This window comes from Nematolebias whitei, chromosome 12 (genome assembly GCF_014905685.2).
Source record: "Nematolebias whitei isolate Nwh7 chromosome 12, NemWhi1, whole genome shotgun sequence".
In the NCBI taxonomy this organism is placed as follows: domain Eukaryota; kingdom Metazoa; phylum Chordata; class Actinopteri; order Cyprinodontiformes; family Rivulidae; genus Nematolebias; species Nematolebias whitei.
In genome coordinates, this window is record NC_056509.1 from 28,489,785 (window position 1) to 28,512,423 (window position 22,639).

The window sequence follows — 22,639 nt, forward strand, 5'->3', positions numbered from 1 at the left end:
ACACACACACACACACACACACACACACACACACACACACACACACAAGCACACAGAGTGCACAGACACACAATGAGGTGCACACACATACACAACAAACGCATGGGGGACAAAACAAACAAACAAAAGTAGAACGTGATCATTGAACATAAACAAATAAAAACTGAATAAACTAATAAAGGGAAAAATGAATTTGTTTCAACTGTAGACAAAAAGAGACAAAGACGAGAGAGGATCGAGTAGGAAGACAGAAAACAATCAAAATATAGATGGTGATGATGGAGACGTTTAAGCTGCCAGAGGAAAAGTAAAGGAAGGCATGAAGGAAGTGATAGTTTATAAAGTGTTGTGAATGGAAGGATGGAGGGATTAAAGAAAAACGTTAGTACCACCTTAGCAGGTTCTTTGGTTTCAGAAACCGTGTTATCAGGTGACGCTGCTTCTGTTTGTGGGACATCGACCTGCGCGACAGAGAAGTTACCATGAAACCGTCAGTCGCACACGGACAGAGGAATCCCTGTTAGCAGTTAGCAGCAACAGGACGCTTGTTATCACGGCGTGAGGATGGAACCGCCTGCCTCTCCTCGTCTTTGTGTCCTGACTTTCTGCACCACTTTAACGCCCACACAGGAGGAAGATCATTACAGCAAGGGGACAAAAAAAAAACAGGGCACAAACCGACACAAAATGATCACATTATGGGATATTGTTTTTTTTCTTCTTTCTTTTAGCATTGATGAAAACTGCTGCTTTAGTACCTGCTGCCTTAACATGGTATATATATAGACATTTTTTTTTCTGAATGTACCACAAAGTAGATACAAAGATTTAAGATACAAATTAAAAAACAATGTCCACAGCAAATTTATGAGCTTATAAAGAAACCTAACCAGCATCCGTATTTAGTTAAACAGTAAAATCAGTTCAGGGTCAAAGTGGCCAACTTGCAGTTCTAAAACATGACTCGAAAAATCTCATCTGGAATAACAAATGTTTGTCCATTAAAGTAAATTAACTCCAATTTAATTAAGGCAGCATCTCACTGGGCTTTGACAAGGTGGTGAACTACACTCCTGAGGGAATCTCCAGAGTTTTGAGACTTTTCAAGGATCATCAGTTTTTGAGTCATAGAGGTGCACAACTCTTGAGTTTTGAACATGTTCAAAATATTTGTGCAACAAATTTTCTGTCAAAATACTGTAGTTATTGCAGGTGTCTCCAATATGTCTCAAAATGAGGTAGTAGCCCAAAGTACCACGCTGCTCAAAAATACTAATAAGTGATGAAGTGGTCCAAACCTACTAAGTGTTCTCCGGTAGATCAAACATGTTGTCAGCAACCAGGGTGGGTACAAAACAAGCTGAGGCAGGTACGATGTGGGATGAGGAGAACAACAAAACAAAGTGATTGGCCAAGAATATAATTTTAAAAGCCGTGCACACAAAATAGGCTGTGAGTTTCTAAAACTGAGCATTGACCATGCAACCCCCATGGCTCACTCGGCCACAGATACAGAAAATTTCATCAGACTGCAACAGAAAATGTTTTGGTATAGTTTTGCATCACCAACTGGTCTCCAACAGCAGTGAGATACCACCTTAATCAGAAGTGGAAACAAGCACCTCAAAGGCAGAAAGTGTAGCAGAAATGAGAGGCCTTTGTGGCTCAGAGGAACTGCGGCAGTAAAAGTAGAAGGGATACACGTGGTTCTACCACCATCTACCGTTGCTTCTCAAATACTGCAGCCAGCTGGAAAAAAAAAATCAACGTCTGCTGCAGTACTGATGCTCTCTCCCCCTGGAGGCGCTACGTCAAACACACAAAAACACGCAATACAAAACAAAAACAGAAGTTTGGAAAGGAGCAAAAGGTTCAGAGAGTAGACCAATCCCCTTCAGCAGAGGAACATGCAGCTGTGCAGAAACCCATCATCCAATCTGTATATTTAAGGGCTGCATAAACAAGAACAGAGTGTTTAGAAGATCTGAGTCAACAGAGCTCAACAATAGAGACAAAGTAAAACAAAAACCCCTGCGCTGAAAACACACAACTGAATACTTGTCCGGCTAAAATGGGGATAAAAAGAAGAGGAAGTAAAGATAATCACATTATCAAACAAAGCTGGAAACAACAACGTCATCAAGGTATGAAAGACATCAAGAAAAGCCAAACATGGAAAAAAGAACAAAGGAAAGTGTAAATGTAGAGAAACAGTGACTCAAAGACAAGAGCTGGAAAGGTTTTGAGCTTTAAACCTGCAGAAAACAAACAATGACCGGTGTAAACGCTTGTTTTAAAATTTAAAAGTTCAGCAGTCCTCGGGACAAACACATCCGTGCAGACGTACCACGTGTTGCAGCTGAACGCGCACGGATGCAGGAGAGGAGGTGAGACGATTCTCCCACTGGTTGAGCTGAGGAGGAGAGGGAGGTGGCGCCTCCATAAAGGAGCGTTTCAGCTGGCTAATGCTAGCTTGGTGTTTCAGAACCTCGTCTTGGGTCTTATCATGGTCCTAATAGGGAAGGGACAGGAAGATGGAGGGGGTGGGGGGGAGTTGGAGGAGTAAAAGGCAGGTAGAAAGTAAATGAAGTAAAGGTGTGGGGGGTGGGGGGGCAGAGGGATGAGGGGATAAAGTAATGACAGAAGAGGTATGGAGAAGGAAAATATGTGAGGAGTAAGAGATTGCAAAGGTTGAGTAAATAGCATAAAGAATGGGATCAGAGGAGGTGTGATCATAAGAAACAAAGAATGAAGAAGGGGGATAAGGGGGGGGGGCGTTTGGGGGAAAAAGGAGAGCAGGATGAGGAGGGAAAACATTGCTCACAGGAACATTAATTTGTCAATCTGAAGGGTAAGATGGATGCTGTGCCTCACTGAAGCCTTGTTAAAGTACAAATGTCTTTTTTTTTTTTAACTTGTCACTTGTGCGATGGAGTCACGTGCATTGTTTAAGCAGGCTTCAGTGAAACGGGGCCTTCCATCTTAAATGTTGGGAGCAGCGGGGTGGAGCTGGTCAGTTTCTGTCTGCCATTTACCATTTTTCTGTCCGTTTCATTGGATCAAAAAATGTCCTCACTGCCTTTTCACAAATTATCTGGTTATTAGACCACCATCAGTTCTTTAACATGATGACAGTGAGCATGCATCCAGGGTACAAACTCAGGACGTATTTTAGTCTCAGGTGTAAACACATAAAACCATCTGATTAACCAGGATGGATATAATTGCCGAGCCTGAACAGAGAAGTAGCTAAATAATTTGCTTATAATCAACAATAATGGAAGACTTTGATGCTTTATTTTTTCAAATACACCATTTATTCTGTAAAGATTTTTGATGACACTCTAGACATTTTAAAGCAAAGGCAGCAGACCACTATCAGCCCCACTTTGCACAAACATGTTGTTGCTTTAGTACGTTATCAGACCGCACATGGTTCAACGCTGGCAGCAAATCACCAGAAAACAGGAAGAAGCTCCTCATTCAGGTTAGAGAGGCAGGGTTAGTCGGGTTAAACGCAGCTGCCTGACAATAATCAAACTGTCTGACCGACCAATTGAGAACACAGCGATATAAACACAGTCACAAAACAGCATTCAACATGCACTGAGCATGCACGGAAGCCATGTTGAAACACCATCCATCCTATTCACAAAGCAGCCATTGTGAACACTCAGCCTGGGAGATTTTCAGCATGAGCAAGAGTCTGCTGTTGTGTAGATGTACACTAAACACATCGTATACAAGTTTTATTTCTAAAGATTCGTCAAGCTCTCTTTTGGTTGTATTGCTGAAACATGATGCCTTCATTTAGTCTATTAACTAGCATTTACAAACACTTATTTTTCTTGATTTAATCAATTTAAGCAGTTAACATAGTTGTTTTCTAATGGACTGCTGCAGATCTAGTGGAGCTCAAACTGTCATCTTGGTGCTGAACTCTACAACTACGACAGAGTTTTAGGGCCACGTTAAGAAAATAAAATTGCATTACGAGAAAAAAGTCATAGTATTACTAGAATAAAGTCGTAGTATTACTAGAATAAAATCGTATGAGAATGAAGTTGAAACATTACGAGAATAAAGTCATACAACAATAAAGTCATGATTTACGAGAATAAAGTTGTATAAGAATAAATTTGAAATTATTATGAAAATAGTCATAATATTATGAGAATAAAGTCGTAGTATTGCTAGAATAAAGTTGTACGACAATTAAGCTATGATATTATGAGAATAAAGTCATAATATTACGAGAATAAAGTTGTAGTATTACGAGACTAAAGTCATAAGATTACAAGAATAAAGTCGAACAACAATAAAGTCATAATATTATGGGAATAAAGTTGTTGTATTACAAGAATAAAATCACAATATTACTAGAATAAAGTCGTATGAAAATAAAGTCACAATATTATGAGAATAAAGTAGTAGTATTATTAGAATAGTCATATTACGAGAATAAAGTTGTAGTATTACGAGAATAGTCATAATAATAATAAGAGATAACATCATATGATAATAAAGTCATAATATTATGAGAATAAAGTCATAGTATTACAAGAATAAAATCATAATATTACTAAAGTCGTATGAGAATAAAGTTGAACTATTACAAGAATAAAGTTGTAATTATATGAGAATAAAGTTGTAACATTTTGAGAATAAAGTCATAATAATATGAGAATAAAGCCATAGTATTACGAGAAAAAAGTCATAATATTGCAAGAAGTAACTCCATAAAGTAATCACACACTCCATAATAAACTAAATAGTCCGCTATCACTTTTGGGTCACTGTTTGTGAAATATGCCTCCATCCACATTATGTCACGACTAAATCCATCAATGCAGCCATTAATTGCAATGCCATATAGCTTCAATTTATCATAATGCATATGCCACAGTGCGTTGGGCCCCCTGCTATTGTACTGCCGATGTCTGAGACGCCACGCTCGCCGAAGTTCAACCCCAACTGGATTCAAAATCTTGATGACCATCCTCATTGTCTACTGAGAAACAACAAAACCTTTTTGAATGGTACACAGATGTAACCACCTATAGCCTTACAGTCAACCACTGCCAGAAAGCTCCTCTTCCACAAAAGAAGCAAAATTTTCCATTTGGTTCTTTCTTTGAAAAATACATAGTTGTTTGCACAATAGTTTCAAAGATCTGATACTGATAATAATCTGATGCTAATTTCCTTATTTGTAAAACCAATACCAAAGTATAACTTAACAAGACGCTCAACATTCATCATTTTACCACAGTTTGTAAGACTGCTTTTTTGTGTCTAAGTTCTGATAATACTACAACTTTATTCTGGTAATATTATGAGTTTATTCTCGTAATACTCTGACTTTATTCTCATATTATTTTGACTTGATTCTTGTAATACTATGACTTTATTATTATAATACTACGACTTTACTCGTAATTTTATGACTTTTTTTCTTGTAATTATTTTTCTTAGCGTGGCCCTAATACTCTGTCATACTACCACAGACCAATTTTATTTATTTTTTTACTATATGACATAACCATTTTAAACTATAAAACATAATGTTAAGTAGAACCTAAAACAATAAGTTTATTTAACCTGAAATATGAAAACAATAAGTTTATTTAACCTGAAATATGTTTAGTGCTAATTCCAAGATTGGAGCCTTTTTACTATAAACAGCTTCAACTGAATTACAAAGTACATATGACATCAGTTGGTCATGACATTTCTGCTGATGTGTTCAAAATAGCTGCTGTGTAAATCAGGACAACTTGCACTGAAAGATCTCCATCCAAAAGGTTTTTCAGAGAGTTGCTGAAAATCTGGATTTGAGAGTGGACCACGTCCAGAGACGAGGAGACACGAAGGCATGCACACAGCGCCTGAGAGTGCGAGAGGGCAGCAGTCCTTCACAGTAAAGTACAGACTGAGTTGTAGTTCTGATGGCGTCGGAAAAACATGTAGGTCTTATGTTCAGCCATCAGACGATGCCAGTACCAACCTCCAACATTAAATTACTGTGCCTCACATAAATATTGTCCCCATGCACTCTCAACCGACTCTGGAAAGCAATCAATAAAAAAGGGAATGTAAGGTGAAAATATGGAAAAAGGTAAAGGCCAATTAAAAATATTTGAAAAAATTATCAACTAAAAGACAAACCAAAAACATTATTGCCAAAAAACAAACAAACAAAACAACCTCAAGAAACTCAAATGCAAACATATAACAGAAAAATCAAGTTGAAAATGAGTCCAAACACAAAATATACTTTTTGTCACTCATGTTCCTCAGACCACATGCACAAAACAAAGCATTTAAAATAGCACAACACCCACAGACATGTACACAAACCAAAAAACCCCAGCATGTTTTCAGCACACACAAAAACAATGAACCAAAACCCCAAACTGAAACTGTGAAGCTGTACCCAACAGAAGAGCATCTGAAAGTGAAAACCGTGGATGAAAAGTGCCCACTCAGGATCACTTTGAGGGAAAATCTCTATTTAAAATACAACCATTTAAAATATACAGTAGACCCTCGTTTATCGTGGGGGATCCGTACCCTGAAGCCCCGCAATAAGTGAAAAACCGTGAAGTAGGAATAGTAGTACAAGAAGGAAGTAGTTGTTTATTTTAGTGTATATGTATATATATATTTATATGTGTATATATATATTTATATGTGTATATATATATATTTATATGTGTGTATATATATATACATATATATATATATATATATATATATATATATATATATATATATATATGGCGTTTTAAACCCTTTCCACACTCTTGAATAATTCTATGTAAACGACGTTTCTAAACTCTACATGCTCTAAAAGAGAACAGCATGTCATGATCTCAGCTCTCTGCCTCCTGCTGCACTCTGCCACCTGCCAATGCTCTTGGCCACGCCCACTTCTCCGTTGCAGAGCGGAGCTATGACAAGCTGCATGAAGAAGCTTCTCCTGCAGCTTGGGCTGCACACTGGTGCTAAATAATTTAAAATATTTTCTTTTTAAATGAAAATTCCATGCCAATCCTGTGGCTCATCCATCAATCAGCCAATTGTGTGTCATGTCCAATTTTACTTTGAAAAATCCTGATAGAGCGAGTCTGCAAAAAAACAAATCGCAAAGTGACGAGGGACTACTGTATTTTATTAACTTGAATCAAGTCAGTGTTTGAATTTGTCTGGTTTTATCATATTTAACTTTTAAAATGTGCTTGTTGTGATAATTTCAGGGTACCTTTAACCATCAAACCAATCAGCACGAGCAGAAAAATTATTGACAGACCAGTACACAATCAATCAATCAATAATGAGGTTTGAACCTGTGAGTGGCCAGGCTCACTGCATCCAGGTGACTGTCGGGGTGAAGAAGTCAGAGAAGGAATAAGGACAGGTTAGTCTTACTGCTAACACTAATAAATTAAAATAATTCAAATTTATTCAACATTAAGGAGCATTTTCACTCCAGTTTTAACAAATCAGCTATTTTTCTTTCAAGTTGCATTAAATGCAGGGTAAAAACAGGCCTTTACAGACCTGGGGGGGCATGGCTTCCACATCACCAAGGCTCAAGTCCATCTCCTTAACCTTCAGAGTGGTTGTCATGATAGTCAAAACAAAGGTGATAGGAGGATGAAGAATAAAACAGTGAAATGGATGATGGGAAAAGCTTAGTCTGCTGTAACTTTAGTGTTTGGGAGAACTGCAGGTTATGTGGCCTTAAAACCCACTGAAGCTGTATCATAAAAGTTTAACGCACGAAGAAAGTAATTACTCTATGTCCAAAAATAATATTTCTATCATATGAGGACAAAGCATTTATGTTTTCCCTAAATAGCTTTTTATGTACAACACAGATTTATAAAACAAGAAAAATTGTTAAATTTTCAGGATGTAAACAACAAATAATACTTATACTACATCTACAACTGGCTACTGCAGAGCCTTTTTCAACAGGGTTAATAACTCTTAGCACTCATGAGCAATAATAAACAAAATATAAATGTTTCACTACCTTTGTATGTTCTGTGTGAACCTGCGTCTACATTTCCAACATCTAACAGCTCATTGTCCACTACAAAACTACAAATCAGGTCAAAAACAGATATCACAAAAGGTTTTTTTCCCCTAAATAATATCACTGTGCTCCTTCATTCAGTGAGCTCTTATACAGTGCAACCACATTCCTGCAAAATGACACAACTTTTCTTCCTTTGGAGCATCTTCTTAAGCTCCTAACAAACATAAATTTACTCTATATGAACGTATTAATGGTGTTCTCTTTCAGGATTGTTTGTCTTTTTTGTTACATTATTTACAGCATTTAAAACTTTCTATAATCTTACTTATTCTACTCTGTTATAAGTATACAATGGGGTTGACAAGGTGCAGGAAAGAGTACAAGGAGGAACTCTCAGGAGAGGAAAGCGCTGGTGGCAGGGATAAAAAAAAAATGTGCAACGGATTCATATTAATGAAATAAATGAAAGAAAGTGGAACATAGGGCAGGATGAGTGATGCGTGAATGTGTGCCTTTATGCAGCTGGATCACACATCTCCTGCATCCAGGTGGTCCCTGCGTGGTGCTTGGTGTGCAGAGGGGTGTGTGATGGGGTGAGGGCTGAGTTTTCATTCTTAAAAGCAGAGCTTTGATGCTCCGTCTGATCGCTGGGCTTTTGGTTGACAACTGTTCTTTTCTGACTGGAGACAGCGCTCTCCAAGTAAAACAGGGTCAGTCCGAGTGGTGTGGCTAAAATTAGAGCTAAGACAACAGACTGCCTTGCTGTCAGCATCACAACGAGGAGGAAGAGTGCCAACAGGACGGGCAAGAAGAGAGGAGAGGGGTTGAGGAGGTAGCGGCGGAGAGACGAAGAAAGGTTAGAGGGGAAGTAGGAAGCCAGAGGGGGAAGAGAGGAAAGCAGAGGTGGGAAAATGAACAGGGAGGAAGAGGAAACGAAACGAGGACAGGAGAAAAGTGATACCGAGGGCCATTGGAAATATGTTGAGTGTGAAGGAAGAGAAGTGACCAAATTTAGAAATTTTGAAGAAAGTTGTGTCAAAAATTCCACAACATGAGCCCAACGAGTTACCGAGCTGTGAAATATTAGATGTAACTTGGATTTAACTATGTTGCAAAGCTCATATTTAGAGCCTGGGATGGTCAAGTGATTCAGTTTTGCATCGGGTATTTGCACAGTAGTAGGAGTGAAAACAGCCAGTTTATTTGATAATCCTGCAAACAGCTTTGTGGGATAACACCTGCTTCCACTCTTACCCAACACGGAGAGGAAACACAAAATGAAAGAAACACATTTAACCACACCCTTCGTACGGAGCCAGTGTTGCCAGTTTGCTTGGCCAGCTGTTGCTCTGTTTACATCGCAGCCCTCCTCCAATTTCAAAAGCTCTGAGCTGAATGTTTGGGGGGTAATGACTGGGATGGGCGATGGTGGGTTCTGAACAAGGTGTTCAAGATCAGCCAGCTGCTGATCGGAGAAAATGGAGAAGGTGTTTGGTGGAAGGGACCACAGTGCGTGAGGGGTTTCTGCATCGTCAACATGGTCGTCGTCCTCAGAGATGTCGGAGAGGCCGCGGTCGAACTCCGAGATAGAGTCCAGGGAAGGGGCAATGGATGAGAGTGAGGATGATGAGGAGAAGGAAAGAGGAAACATGAAGATTGACTAATGGGTTAGATGTGAAGAAGAGATTAAATAAATAAATACAAGCAGAAAGGAAATACCCGTGTGCATAAAGTAAAGGAGTGAGCAACAAAATAATTGAACGGCTCAAAATGTGCATAAAATAAAAATACAATCAGTTACGTGAAATGATAACAAAAAGGAAGATCGTGCAGGAAAGATGAGGGAACAGCAAATAAAAGGGTGTGTGTGAAGGGGAAAGAGAAAGGGAAAGAGACATAACATTAGTCAGTGATCAACAAAGCACAACATTAACAGTGAACACAGCAGGAAAAGAGCAAAGTGCCAAAAACAGTGAGCACAGAAACTGTCAGCTAGTGAGACAAGGTGCTGAGAGTTTGCAGGTAAAGTGGGGTGTGGGGGGGTCGTAACGAAATGCAGGTGGGACAAGAGACATGCACAACATACAGAATATTCTCCTGTAGTTGGGACAGACTGATTCAGTGTCCCCGCTGGTGGACACAGGTTCATATTGGACAACAACGGTGAGGTCAGAGGATGCAGAGTGAGAGCATCGTTTCATACGACAGATGCCAAATTGCAAATAAATTTTGCACTTTTGCATTTTAGTTATTCAGGCAAATAAATATATTTATTTCTGCTGGCATCACCATAGGCAGCACCAAAAGTACAATATAGTTAGCTGCTGCTGCCCTTGGTGATTGCTAGCAATTAAAGAATTCTGTGGGGAAAAAAAACAAACATGTAATGCAAAACTCATCACAATAGCTTATAAAATTATGTTTACATTAACAGCTTTGAAACATTTCCGATCGGCGTTATTCCTCCATAACAGTTTATAAGGTGTTGGAAAATAAGTAGAAACATGAACAATAAGAACGTCTAAATTAAGTTTCCACATCTCAGCCAACTGTTCTGTTCTTACATAACTATTGTCTGTATTTGACACCAACAATTACAGTTTTTATTGGTCAGTCCAATAAATGGGACTCTCAGCAACAGTATATAAAAAAAATAATAAAAAAATAAAAATCTTTGGCTCTTTTTCTGCAAATACCCACCTTGGAGTCAGAGTGAAGCTCGAGATGAGGCTCATGTCCGTTCTCAGCCATGTCTCTCCCGGCTTCAGTTATACTGATGGCTGGTGCTGAGTGAAGAGGAACACAACAAAAACCTGCTGATTCTTCCACTGACAACAATGGTTTACAGTCATAACAATTCTGATTTGCCTTAAAGAGACTCTCAGGTAGATCCTAATATTTGTGGATTACACTAAACTTCTTTTCTTTTGAACACATTGGAACTTCTACTTCAAGCAGATCATGACATGAACAGGACAACTACCTGAACCTTGAGCTTTTTGTGCACTTTACTTTGAGACTGAAGTATTTTTTTAATGGCGGAGCAGAAAATATACTTGTGGTCTAAAAGAACAAGAACATCAACGCCAGTAAATAAAATGTCCTGCAGGGGTCAGTGTAAGGTAGTGAGTGCATTAATGAGACACAAATAAGGATCAGTGAAGTGGAATCTGTAAACCAAATGCAGAAATGACAGAAAAACAATGTGTTGCTTTCCAAAAAACAATAAAATGGTTCAAAATATTATGTTCATATGTGTAAAAAAAGGAAAGAAAATGTTTATTCCCATTAATTTTTTGGCAAGTTTACTTCACAGTTATTTATTACTCAGAGGTCAGAGCATTGTGCGTCATGGCTCATCATATGGTAGGGGTCTTGTTCTTTTCAATAAACAGAACATTCTTTATTCTCATCTTTCTCTTACCCCCACTTCTTGTCTATCACAGTGTGACAGGAAACACACGCTCCAGCTATTTCCTGTATCTGCCCAGACACTGAGCATTTTACACCCATTTAAACAAAGGCATCTACACATAAGCTAGTGAAATCTACAAACCTATAATTACTGACTTAAGTCCTTACATTATTCTTTCCATTCATCCATAACTTCAAAATATATTGCTTAACATATGCTAACTATATAAGCTTTCTGACTTTTTGCTGTATTGAGTTGTGTGCTTGTGTTACCTCCATCCAGGCTACGGCTGATGCGTTTTGATGAGGTACGTTCAAAGTTGGGCGCAGGTCGGTCTATGAGGGAACTGGCCAAGCGAGTCTGGGTTTGGGTCCGCCCGCTGTAGCGGAACTTTGATCCCAAAGTCAAGAAACGAGCCTTGGTAGGAGGCTCTGGTGTGTTTAACCTAAAGATAAACAATGGGACACCCAGACAGGGAAAGATGGTGAGTTCAAAAAGTATTTGTCTGTCTGGTCTTACATCTTCTACCACTTATCTGGAGTTTGGTCATGGAGGCAACATGTCCATAACAGAAACCCAGACATCTATCACACTTTCCAGATCCTCCCAGCCAGAGAGGATAGAGGACTTAAAACTAGCTGGATATGTCCAGCTAGTTCTACGTCTGCCAAGGGGTCTCTCCCATGTGGAACATGCTAATGGGAGGCATCCAGAAGGCATCCTAACCAGAGCCCTACCCCCACTCAACTGACTCCTTCTGATGTGAAACAGCAGCAGCTCTACTCCAAGCTCCCCCAGGATGACGGAGCTCCTCACCCTATCTCTATGGCTGAGTCCAGCGACCCCACGAAGGAAGCTCATTACAACCACTTGTATCCAAGATTTCATTCTTTCAGTCATTTTCCACACCTATTGATCATAGGCAGAACAAAAATTTTTCACAACAACCGACCAAAGCAATACCCTCCTTTTTTTATTCTTCTTTCGACTGCTCCCTTCTTCAGGGGTCGCCACAACGAACTAAGTCGCACAAAGACTTGGCAGCTATTTTTACACCGGATGCCCTTCCTGACGCAACCACAGACCACCGAGCTACCACAGCACTCTGTGTGGAGCAGAGAGCTGCTATCTAGGACACCCGGAGGAGCAGATGGTAGGGGTTAAGGGCCTTGCTCAAGGGCCCAGAGTGGGACGAATGAGGGTGGGGGCAGGTGTGGGTGCTTCACCTACCCCACCCACATTTTAGATGTTGTCGTACCGGGGCTTGAACCAGTGATCTTCCGATCACAGGCTCAGCTTCACTAATCTCTGCACCACCACTCCCCTCCTTATTGAGGACGAAGTTCCAATCTATCGATCCATCCCCATTACCATCACTTGTGAACAAGGCTTCTAGATACTTGAGCACACCTAAGGCAAATATTAATTTTGGACCAGAAGGGCATATTACACCCATTTCTTGTTGAGAACAATGACCTCGGAGTTAGAGGAGCTGACTCTCAGTCCAGACGCTCTGCATTGGGAGGCGTGCAAACTGCCCCAGTGCATGCTTAAGGTAATGGTCTTAAGGTGCTATCAGAACCACATCATCTGCAAAAAGTAGAAATGAGACAATGCAATTCCCAAACCAGACACACTTCTCTCCAAAACTGAGCCTTGAGATCCTGTCTATGAGCATCACAAACAGAGACAAAGAACATTACTGGCAACGCCAAACCTGCATCAAGCACAACCTTGACTTTGTGCCAGGAATGTAACAAAGCTCACACTTTGGTTTGTTGTTGTAACTCGTTATCCTCATTTCATTAAGAGATGTTATAGCTACTGATGGCTGTAGGCAGGAAGGATATCCTGTAAAGATCCATCCCACAGTGGATCCTAAGAAACTGGCTGCAGATGCCGTCCGATCCGTCCACTCAGACTCGGCTGGCCTCTCAGTTCCCCCGGGCTGTAGCACCACCTGAATGCCAGGCAGAACTCCTCCCAGAGCAAGGGCCACTCCTCCCAGCAGTCTGCCGAGCTCCTCGTTGCTGTGGACAGCCAACTGTAGGTGCCGAGGGACGATCCTGTCCTTCCGCTGTCATGAGCCGTGTTTCTTTCTAGTTCCAGGATCTCAGTGGTCAGGCACTTGAGAACAGCTGGAAGGTAGATGAGAATGTGTCCACAGAACATCCTTTCAACTCGTTTGAGATTTGGGGCTGTAGTTGAGATATTATTTGAGCTTTTGAGATGTTAATTAGCTGCTGTTGGTTGTAGAAAACTGCCTTGTTGCCATGGTTACGCATCATAACAAATGTCCCAAACTAAATGAGTTTCAGTAAAAATCCTACCAGCTGCACAGCATCTGATACCAGAGGAAACAATCATCCAAAAAATGTGATTTACATCCAGAAAAAGTGGAATTAAAGTTTCCAAAAGCAAAATCTCAGAATGAAAATAACAGAGCTGCTCCAACATGCAGCCACCTTGAGCGGCGCAATTCTAGAACTACAGAGACCAGATAACCCTTAAAAGTAACCCTGACACCCCCACACTACCATGGCACCAGCCACAGAATGTCTCATGGCACACGGTCATAAGTCTTCTCCAGATCTACAAAACATATGTAGACCAAAGAGGCACATTTCAAAGAACCTTTTAGCAAACCTGCAATAGGCAAGATTTGATCCTCTGTTCCAGGACCAACCAGAACCAAGGACACACAGCTCCTCCTGAATCTGGGTTTAACAAATGGTTGGAGTCTCCCTTCCAACATTCTGGAGTAAACTTTACAGGGGAGGCTAAGAAGTGTAATACCTTGATAGTTGAAACACACCTTGTAGACCCTCTTAATAAAAATGGGAACCACCACCCAATCTGCCACTGCACAGTTGTTTTCCAGTCTTCTGTGCAACAATAAAGAGATGTGTTAACCGCGACAGTGTCCAGAACCTTCAGCATCCTCAGGGTGAATCTCATCCACCCCTGGAGCCCTGCCACTGAGTTTTTTTTTTTTGTTGACTACCTTGGTGACCTCTGCCATGGTAATGGACTGGTCTTCCCCCAAGTCCTCAGACTCTGCCTTCAAATAGGTGGACACGGTGGCCAGATTTGGGAGATTACCTTAGCAGAAGGTTACCAAACTTACCACATCAAATGCTTCTTCAACAACATCTCCAGTCCATGCCAGCAGTTCCCCACTTAAACTAAGCATAGCCTGGAATAGGACATGCTTTCCCTTTCTGAGTTGCTGAACAGTTTGTCAAAACCTCCTGAGCCAACCAAAAGTCCTAATATGACTTCTCTAAATTCTTCCCATGCCTGTTTTTGCATTCCCCAACAACAGAAGCTGCAATCTTTTTGGCCACCCTGTACCAGTGAGCTGCTTCAGGATATCTTTGGGTCAAACAAGCCCTAAAGGCATCCTTTTTCAGCTTGACTGCCTCCATTACAGCTGGTGTTTACCAGCGAGTCCCTCGGATGCAGCTGAGACAAGCACCAAAGACGTTCAGGACACAGCCCCTGGAAGCTGGGTTCAGATCCGGGAGGCTGTTCCTCTCCCTTCCAGCTAAATTATACATGAGAACAATAGAATCCCCAGATAGCACTCCTTCCAGAACACCAAGAGGGACAGGTAATATGAACTGATATTTGGTGTACAAACCCAAACAACTGTCAGAACCTTCCCTACTGCAGCTCAAAACTGAGAGAAGTAACCCCTCTTGTTCAACGGGGAAAACACATAGTCATTTTTACAGTTACTTTAATATGTGCAGGTGCGTAATAAAAATGTTTCCAGGCAAGAATTCCTTGAACAGGATATTAAAGCTTATTCCACTTGTGTACAGACAAAGACACATGTACATAAAGCACAAACCCATGACAAAAAGAAATGCAACAATCATAGGCACATGGCTTACCTTTGTGTATACAGTGCATGTATGTTGTGTATATTAAAGGTTATCAGTCACCTTGATCATTAAATTATATTTACACAAAGAAATTTGCAGATCCAAATGAAAAACACACATTACCCTACAGAGTATCTTGAAAAAAATCAAATATAACAACCGGTAATACTAGCAACAGGAACTCCAGACTATAAAATCATATTTACACAGTGCGCTTGTGCTTTACAGTGTTTGTGTTTCTACCTGAAAAAGCTGTGATTCTCTACACAAACTTTCCACAGCTTTTTGGCAGAGCGATGATTCTGGAGTTTGAATCCAACCGTACTCTCAAACTGCTCCGTCTGTAAAAAAAACAATAACAACAAAAAAATTACAAGTAAACAATTAAGCAGTTCTGACGGGTTTATTTGATTTCATTAAAGTCGATTTAATTCCAGTTCGTTCTAGTAGATTTGATTCAATTTATTATTTGATCTAGTTCAAGTAGAATTGGTTCAGTTTAAGAAGATTTGACTGGATTTAATCTGATTTAATTCAAGTTGATTCAATTTAGCTCTGTAATTGACTTGTGACCTGTCAAGGTGTACCCCACCTTTTCTATGTCATAGCACAAAATCACAACTACATAACAACAAAATACATTTCAACAAAGAAGAATCCGTCCAGAGGAACTGACTCAACCTTGTTAAATGTATCTACCTGTATTATTGAGCAGCAGCAGGACAACAAAATTGGAGTTTTTTCAGTGTGTTGTACAAAAAACACTAAGCAGATTCAATTCAATGTGATTGTTTAAATCAGTCCAAGTTAAATTATATCACCTTAGAACAGTGTTGTATTTATGTGTTGAATTCATTTAAGTAACACTGAGTGAAAATCAGTATTTACAGATTGTTTATGTCTGCAACAAACCTCTCCTGGTCTGATCTTAATATAGAAGTTGTTCCTCTTGTAAGATATCTTGAGTATTTTAGGCCAAGCAAAACGATTTATCCGAAGTCTGTCTTTGTAGACCAAAAGCCCGTTGGCACACACACCAAGCATGATGTCCACACTCTCTGAATCCTGAAATAGATCAAAATGCACACGGGAAAAATATTTAATGCAATTACTATTCTAATGGTAACATCTGTAGATGGGACTAATTTCTCCACACCGGTTCGTGCAGCACATCGATTGATTTTTAAAGTAGTCTGCGTACGGTCAAAAGAAACTCAATTACCACACACGCACACACAAACACACACACGCACACACACTGTAATTCAGTACAAGTGTAACACAGTTAGCTGGCAGACTGTCTCACTACAGAGCTTTTAAATTCAAGGCCGGATGGTAATGGTTAGATTGTATCGATCACAGTGATGAATTAACAGAGGAAAAATATGTCCCGACTAATGGACAGTGCAGTTTTACAGGGCACATAGATGTTTTGCACAACACAGTTTCGCCATGCTAAGAGCCAACCATATTGACTTTCACAAGAGATATGGTTTAGGTCTTTGGTGCATTACAGGGACACCAGGGTTTTAATTGGATTTTGTTTATTACATCACAGACAGTTTGTAATGGATCTTGAGAAGAAAAGAACACAGTTCAACTGATAATCAGAACAGACACTCATATTGTTATACACACAGAAACTTGAATCAATTATGTATTCATGAAATGCATTAAGAGATCTGAATTGATATGTTTATAAACATAGTTCATTCCAGCTTCTATAATGTTCATATATGGTTCCCAGAGTTGAACAGTCTTTTGGTTTTCCAGACCTATACGTTCTGAAAGTTCTTTGATCCATCATATAGCAAAGGGAGTCTCGAAATTTTTCCAATCAAGCGCAACTAATTTGTCTTGTAGAAGTCCAAAGTCTTGTAATAATGTGAACGTTTACGAAGCATTCACACTATTGTGATCCATTTTTCTTACGTACATGTATTGGCGCGTTTCTCATCCTGCAGTTTTCAAGTTATTTCAACAAATCATAAATCAAAACGTTCAGCTTTTTCAGGACAATCCTGATAGGATTTTTGGTATTGGTGCAACTTTAGCTTTTTGAAATATTTAGCCTTTTCTGACATTGTTTTTCTCATAGAAAATGAATTGAGCTCATTCCTTCGAATCTTTAGATCTGTTTACAACCCTTTACTGCTCCTGTCAAATTTTGTTCTGGTTCAGCTTTTTTCAGCTTCCTTGTGTATGTTTCAACATTTTTTTTCAGCTATTTTCAGCTGTTTTGTGCTCATTTCAGATTCTTTCTGCTAAATAAAACATTTTTGTGCTTCTTCTAACTTCTTTCTGCTAATTTCAGCTTGTTATGGTCCTTTCAGCTTATTTCTGCAAATTTCAATTTTGTTTCTAATATTTCAGCTATTATTTAGCAGCTTTATGCTAATTTTAGTTTTTTTTCAGCTAATTCCACATTTTTTGCACTCATTTTAACTTTTTTCTACCTAATTCATCAAAAATGTGCTCTCTCCACTTCCTTCTGGTAATTTATACTTCTTTCTGCTTTTTAGCTACCATACTCTTTAGTCGTTTCTTTGGTTTTTTGTTGCTAGTTTCAGCTTTTTTCAGCTAATTTCCACTTTTTTGTACTACATTCTGCTTCTTTCAGCTTAATTGGGTAAACATGCATTCTTTCTGCTTTCTTCTGCTAATCTAAGCTTGTTTTACCTTTTCAGCTACCTTTCTAGCATTTTTTAGCTAATTTCGGCTGTTTTCAGATAAATTCAAGTTTTCATGTTAATGGTGCTACTTTCAGCCTAATTAACTTCTTTATGTTAATTTCAGCTTGTTATGCTCCTTTCAGCTTAATTATGCTAGTTTCAGCCAATTCTGCTATTTCAGCTACTATTTAACTATTTTATGGGAATTTTAGCTTTATAATCCAATTCCACTTTTTTAAAAATTCATTTCAGCTCTTTCCGCTTACTTCTGGAAGTTTAAGCTTCTTTCTGCCTTTCAGCTATTTTTCAGCCATTTGCTTGTTACTAATTTCAGCTTTTTCTAGCTGCTTTCCTAATTTTTGTGCTAATTTCTGCTTATTTAAAGCTAATTCAGCAAATACGCTCTTCCTGCTTTCTTCTGCTAATTTAGGCTTGCTCTTCCCTTTCAAATACATTTTAGCTAGTTTTTTAGTTAATTTCAGCCGTTTTCTGTTTCAGTTAGTCCCACATTTGAAGTAAAAACAAATCTTCTTGACCTTTTTGGTACCGAACCTTTCCAACACTCCTTAGCTTACAACTACCAATTTAAAATTTTCTTTAAGTGGGGTCAAAACTAAATCTTACATCTCAGCGCTCACCGGATTTTATTTCTACAATTTAAAACCGTTTTGCTTATAACAGTGAATGAATTTCATCTTATAACCATTGCTTAGTGTAAAAATATAAAATTTCACTGATCATTTTATTTATGACACTTGTGCATTTTCGTTTTTCCCCCTCAGAACAATTCTTAGTTACCAGTAAAAATAAAAAATAAAAAAGTTCATGATGCTGAATTACTTTAGCAAGAGAAAAATTACAGTATTTTCAAAATAATAGTCATGTGACTTTTTTTTTTCTTTTTTCAAATCAGTTGTTTAACAAATTTGATACTGTATCAATTTTAAACATCATATAAATATTACAGCATTTTAAGATTTCGTTGATAGATTTTCGGGCTAAAATAATTCTTATATTAGCCAGAAAAACTGAAATTTATCAACCCCCTGCATTTCTACAACTACGATATGCAATTTAAAACAAAACGGGTTTTAGGCTTTAAATTGTTCTGCAGCACTCATTCTTTCCCTGGAGGGGAATGTCCTCATCAGGAGGCTGTCCTAATCTGGGTTATAGCTCATTTCTTTCTCAATCCCAAATCACCCTTCTATTTTCAGACTTCTCTTCTCTCGTGTATTTCTGCTCAGTTTATCACAAAGACTCCAGGACAGGCTCGGATGCACATGGAAATCTGCACGCACTCTGCTGATGTCCTGCTATTCCAGTGAGAGAGAGCGAGTGGCTGTTCCCATGGAAATGGCCTCCCTGAGTGTTTGTTCAGCTGACGCACGCACACGCATGCACGCACACACACAGATACAGCTGCAGACACACTGGCATGCTTTCCCCACATCAAAGGAACTGTGCTAATCCCCAGATGTCAACAACAACAGGGAGGAGAGCAGAAGAGAGAAAGGCAGGGGAGAGGCTCGTTCATTTATTCATACCTTAGCGTGGTGCAGGTCCACCCCATACATCGACAGCTTCTTGGCATTTTCTAGAAACTGGAGGTCAGCCTGGGCTGGTGTCATACCCCTATAAACAAACAAAAGGCTGCACTAAACCAAATATATTGAAGAGACACGCTCTCATTGTATTTGGATCAAATACTAGGATGCTGTATGAAAACAAAGCAGTGAGATGTACAAAACACAGCAGGGAAAACAAAATTAATTTAAATGACAGAAAAAAAACCTCACATATGCTTCTGAGAAATGCTCCTTGAGTAATTCTGACAACATGATCCTGACATTTCTGACCTGTGGGATTTGTGGAGTTCAAGAATCTTCTCCTCCATCTCTTTGTTCTGATTGGGTGCAAAAGTCAGCTGATTGATGAAGTCCAAAGGACGAGGCTGGTCAGGTTCATAGTCACCAAATTCAGCCTGTAAAATATAAGAAAACAAACTACAGTAATTTCCGGAATATAAGCCGCTACTTTTTTCACACGCTTTGAACACAGCGGCTTATACAATGCTGTAGCTAATTTGATTTTCTTTTTTCTTTTTGACGGGCTAACGAGCTTCATGCTGCCAAAACATTAAGCTTCATCACACCCGTCCGCTCTCATTGCTGCCCAATAAATATCCCACTTGGGGGGTGGGTCCTCGTGACTCAATGAGACTACCCGCATAAATAAAGGTAAAAAAAAAAAAATAATAAAATCTAATTAATGAAATTATCGAACAGATCACAAGTGAACTGTGGAAGCTCCCTGTTCTCTCCTTCCTTCCCCGTTGTGCCCCCAAGGAGGGGCAAACTTTGTTTCATTGCAAATATTTTCCCCCAATGAAGTATTTGCAGCCACTCGAAATAATTGTGAATCGTGCATTTAAAATGACACTCCGAGGACGGTGAGCACGTCCAGAGACAAGCCACAGAGGCACTGCAGAGTTCATATAAAATCGCTCAGTTCAAATAGTTCCCTCTGGAGAGATCCATATACACTCAGGGGGTGTCGAGGACGACCAAGGACGAATCCAAAGAGTCCTGCTGGGCCCCTGTGAAAAGTCCATGGAATTCCTTGGTAGGAGGGGAGGGAGGGGCAGAGCATCAGGTTTACACAACATCCAGGATTCGGAAGGTTTGTAGAAGAGAGGCTATAAGCAGTTTCACTGACAGGACAGAGCAAAGCAAAGTGGAGAGGGAGAGGAGAAGAAGGCATCCGCCCTTGACAAGAGCAAGTGTTGAAGTGATGAAATGTTACAGGCACTGTTCAGAAAAAAACATTTACTGTACGTATTTGTGTATGTTATGTTTGTATTTAAGTAAAAAAAAAATTTAAATCTTCCTGTGCAATTATGTCATGTTACAACATGGATACCCGTTGCTTATAGACAAGTGTGGCCTATATATGTAACATTTATTTCTAATTTAGTGGGCGCGGCTTATAATCAGGTGCGTTCAATAGTCTGGAAATTATGGTATTTCTGAAAAGTGACCCATTTCCTTAGAAAAATGTTGCACTTACTGTATGTACGTGTAACAGTAATATTACAGGACATTACATAAATAAATGCACATAAAGTACATACAATGTACCTGCAGTGTGTATGACCCCAGCAGAGCGTGAGTGACGAATGAACAAGGCAGCCGCCCAGAAGCCACATCCTCACGCAGCTGCAGACACAAAAGGTATCTACAAAAGATCACAGGAGGGGAACGGGAATAGAGTTTAGTTTGGAACAAAAAGGCCTCAAGACAAGAAGAAACTTGTTCACACTTCCTTCTTAGCTTTTCTTTGAACTGAAAACAGCTCTAACGGTCTGCAGTAAAGACTCCCAGAACAGATTAAATGTTTGGTACATGATAGTAAGTGTGGTCTTTTTAAAAAAAAAATAGTATTAAACTCTTGCTCAAAACCTTTATTAGTTCAATTTCTTTTATGTTAGGACATAAACAAGCATAAAATGTTTTAAAAAAAATATGATGAAGTATCAAGGATTATCATGCCCTGGATGATGGAATCTACACCAATACTGAGATGTGGATAGCTGAAAGTCTAATCCTAAATATGATTCAAGTTCAAGAATCTTCATTATCCCCAAGGGGAAATTTGTTTCACAGTCAGTAGGCACATAAAACATCCATACTACAAGGCATTGAGACATTAAAATAACTACAGAAATCATAACTGTTCATTGAGAAGCCTTATTGCTACAGGGATGAATGAGTTTTTCCAGTCTGTTCGTTCTACATCTGGGCAGCAGAAACCTGCATCCAGATGGAAGTAACCTGATCTCACCATGGAGTGGATGATCAGGATCTTCCAGAATCAGCCTGGCCTTGTTCACTGACCTCGCCTTGTGTAGGTAAGTGAGGTTCTGTGGGGATTCTGATGTATGCTTACTCAGTTTTATTCATTCAGTCAACCTTTATTTATAATACCTACATTCTCAGCTTTCAACAATAGAGGCCTCCTCAGGGTGCATGTATCATTCTGGTAACAGAAAAATGTCAATCAAAGCTGCAGACACATAAAACTCATTCATTCGGTAATGGGGCTGCTGCATGTTAACTAGGGCTTTACATGCCTCAGGACAATACAGCATGTCAGTATTTTTATTTGGTTAACTAGATCATTAGAGAGAGAAAAATACTTAATGAACGAGCACTAAAGACCAGTTAGAGGTAAACCATGTGGAAAACAGCTCCTGGACTCTCAACTCATGAGAAGAAATAGCCCTTAATGCATACCTAAAGAATGTTTAGCTCGAAGCAGTACAAACCATTCTGAATGCTGTATTCTTTAAGCAAGCCTCTGTACAAAAAGACTTACCAATGTGCAAAATATCACCTTGCACTTTTACGTTTTCAGTCCACATTGGACAGGTGTATGAGTTTCATTAGTCTTACCAATTTATATTGACACTAATAAACAAACCTAAAGTAACAACTGGTGAAATTCTTACGTAATGAGGAAAAGGCTTCCACTGAGCATCATGGCCCAACTGTGCAGCTCCCCACAGCTCTACGGAGCTTTAATCTGTCTGAAAGCTCACTGTTGTGATGCTACA

The 22,639-nt window shown here is 39.3% G+C and overlaps 1 protein-coding gene across 6 annotated transcripts in view; it reads right to left on the bottom strand.

Moving 5' to 3' along the window:
* Positions 1–22,639, bottom strand: part of epb41l2 (erythrocyte membrane protein band 4.1 like 2) — a 93,808-nt gene that overhangs the window by 30,803 nt on the left and 40,366 nt on the right. For 4 of the 6 annotated variants that reach the window (XM_037685794.1, XM_037685793.1, XM_037685789.1 and 1 more), the window contains exons 8-18: positions 21,165–21,261; positions 19,884–20,008; positions 19,572–19,659; positions 16,265–16,417; positions 15,596–15,693; positions 11,735–11,907; positions 10,748–10,833; positions 7,564–7,614; positions 7,350–7,382; positions 2,348–2,512; positions 393–461 (exon numbers count right to left, since the gene is read on the bottom strand). In XM_037685794.1, coding sequence (XP_037541722.1) covers positions 393–461; positions 2,348–2,512; positions 7,350–7,382; positions 7,564–7,614; positions 10,748–10,833; positions 11,735–11,907; positions 15,596–15,693; positions 16,265–16,417; positions 19,572–19,659; positions 19,884–20,008; positions 21,165–21,261 — 1,138 coding nt within the window. Of the gene's footprint in view, positions 1–392; positions 462–2,347; positions 2,513–6,007; positions 6,068–7,349; positions 7,383–7,563; positions 7,615–10,747; positions 10,834–11,734; positions 11,908–15,595; positions 15,694–16,264; positions 16,418–19,571; positions 19,660–19,883; positions 20,009–21,164; positions 21,262–22,639 lie in introns of all 6 variants that reach the window. The other 2 variants (XM_037685791.1, XM_037685792.1) reach the window with 2 other exon arrangements.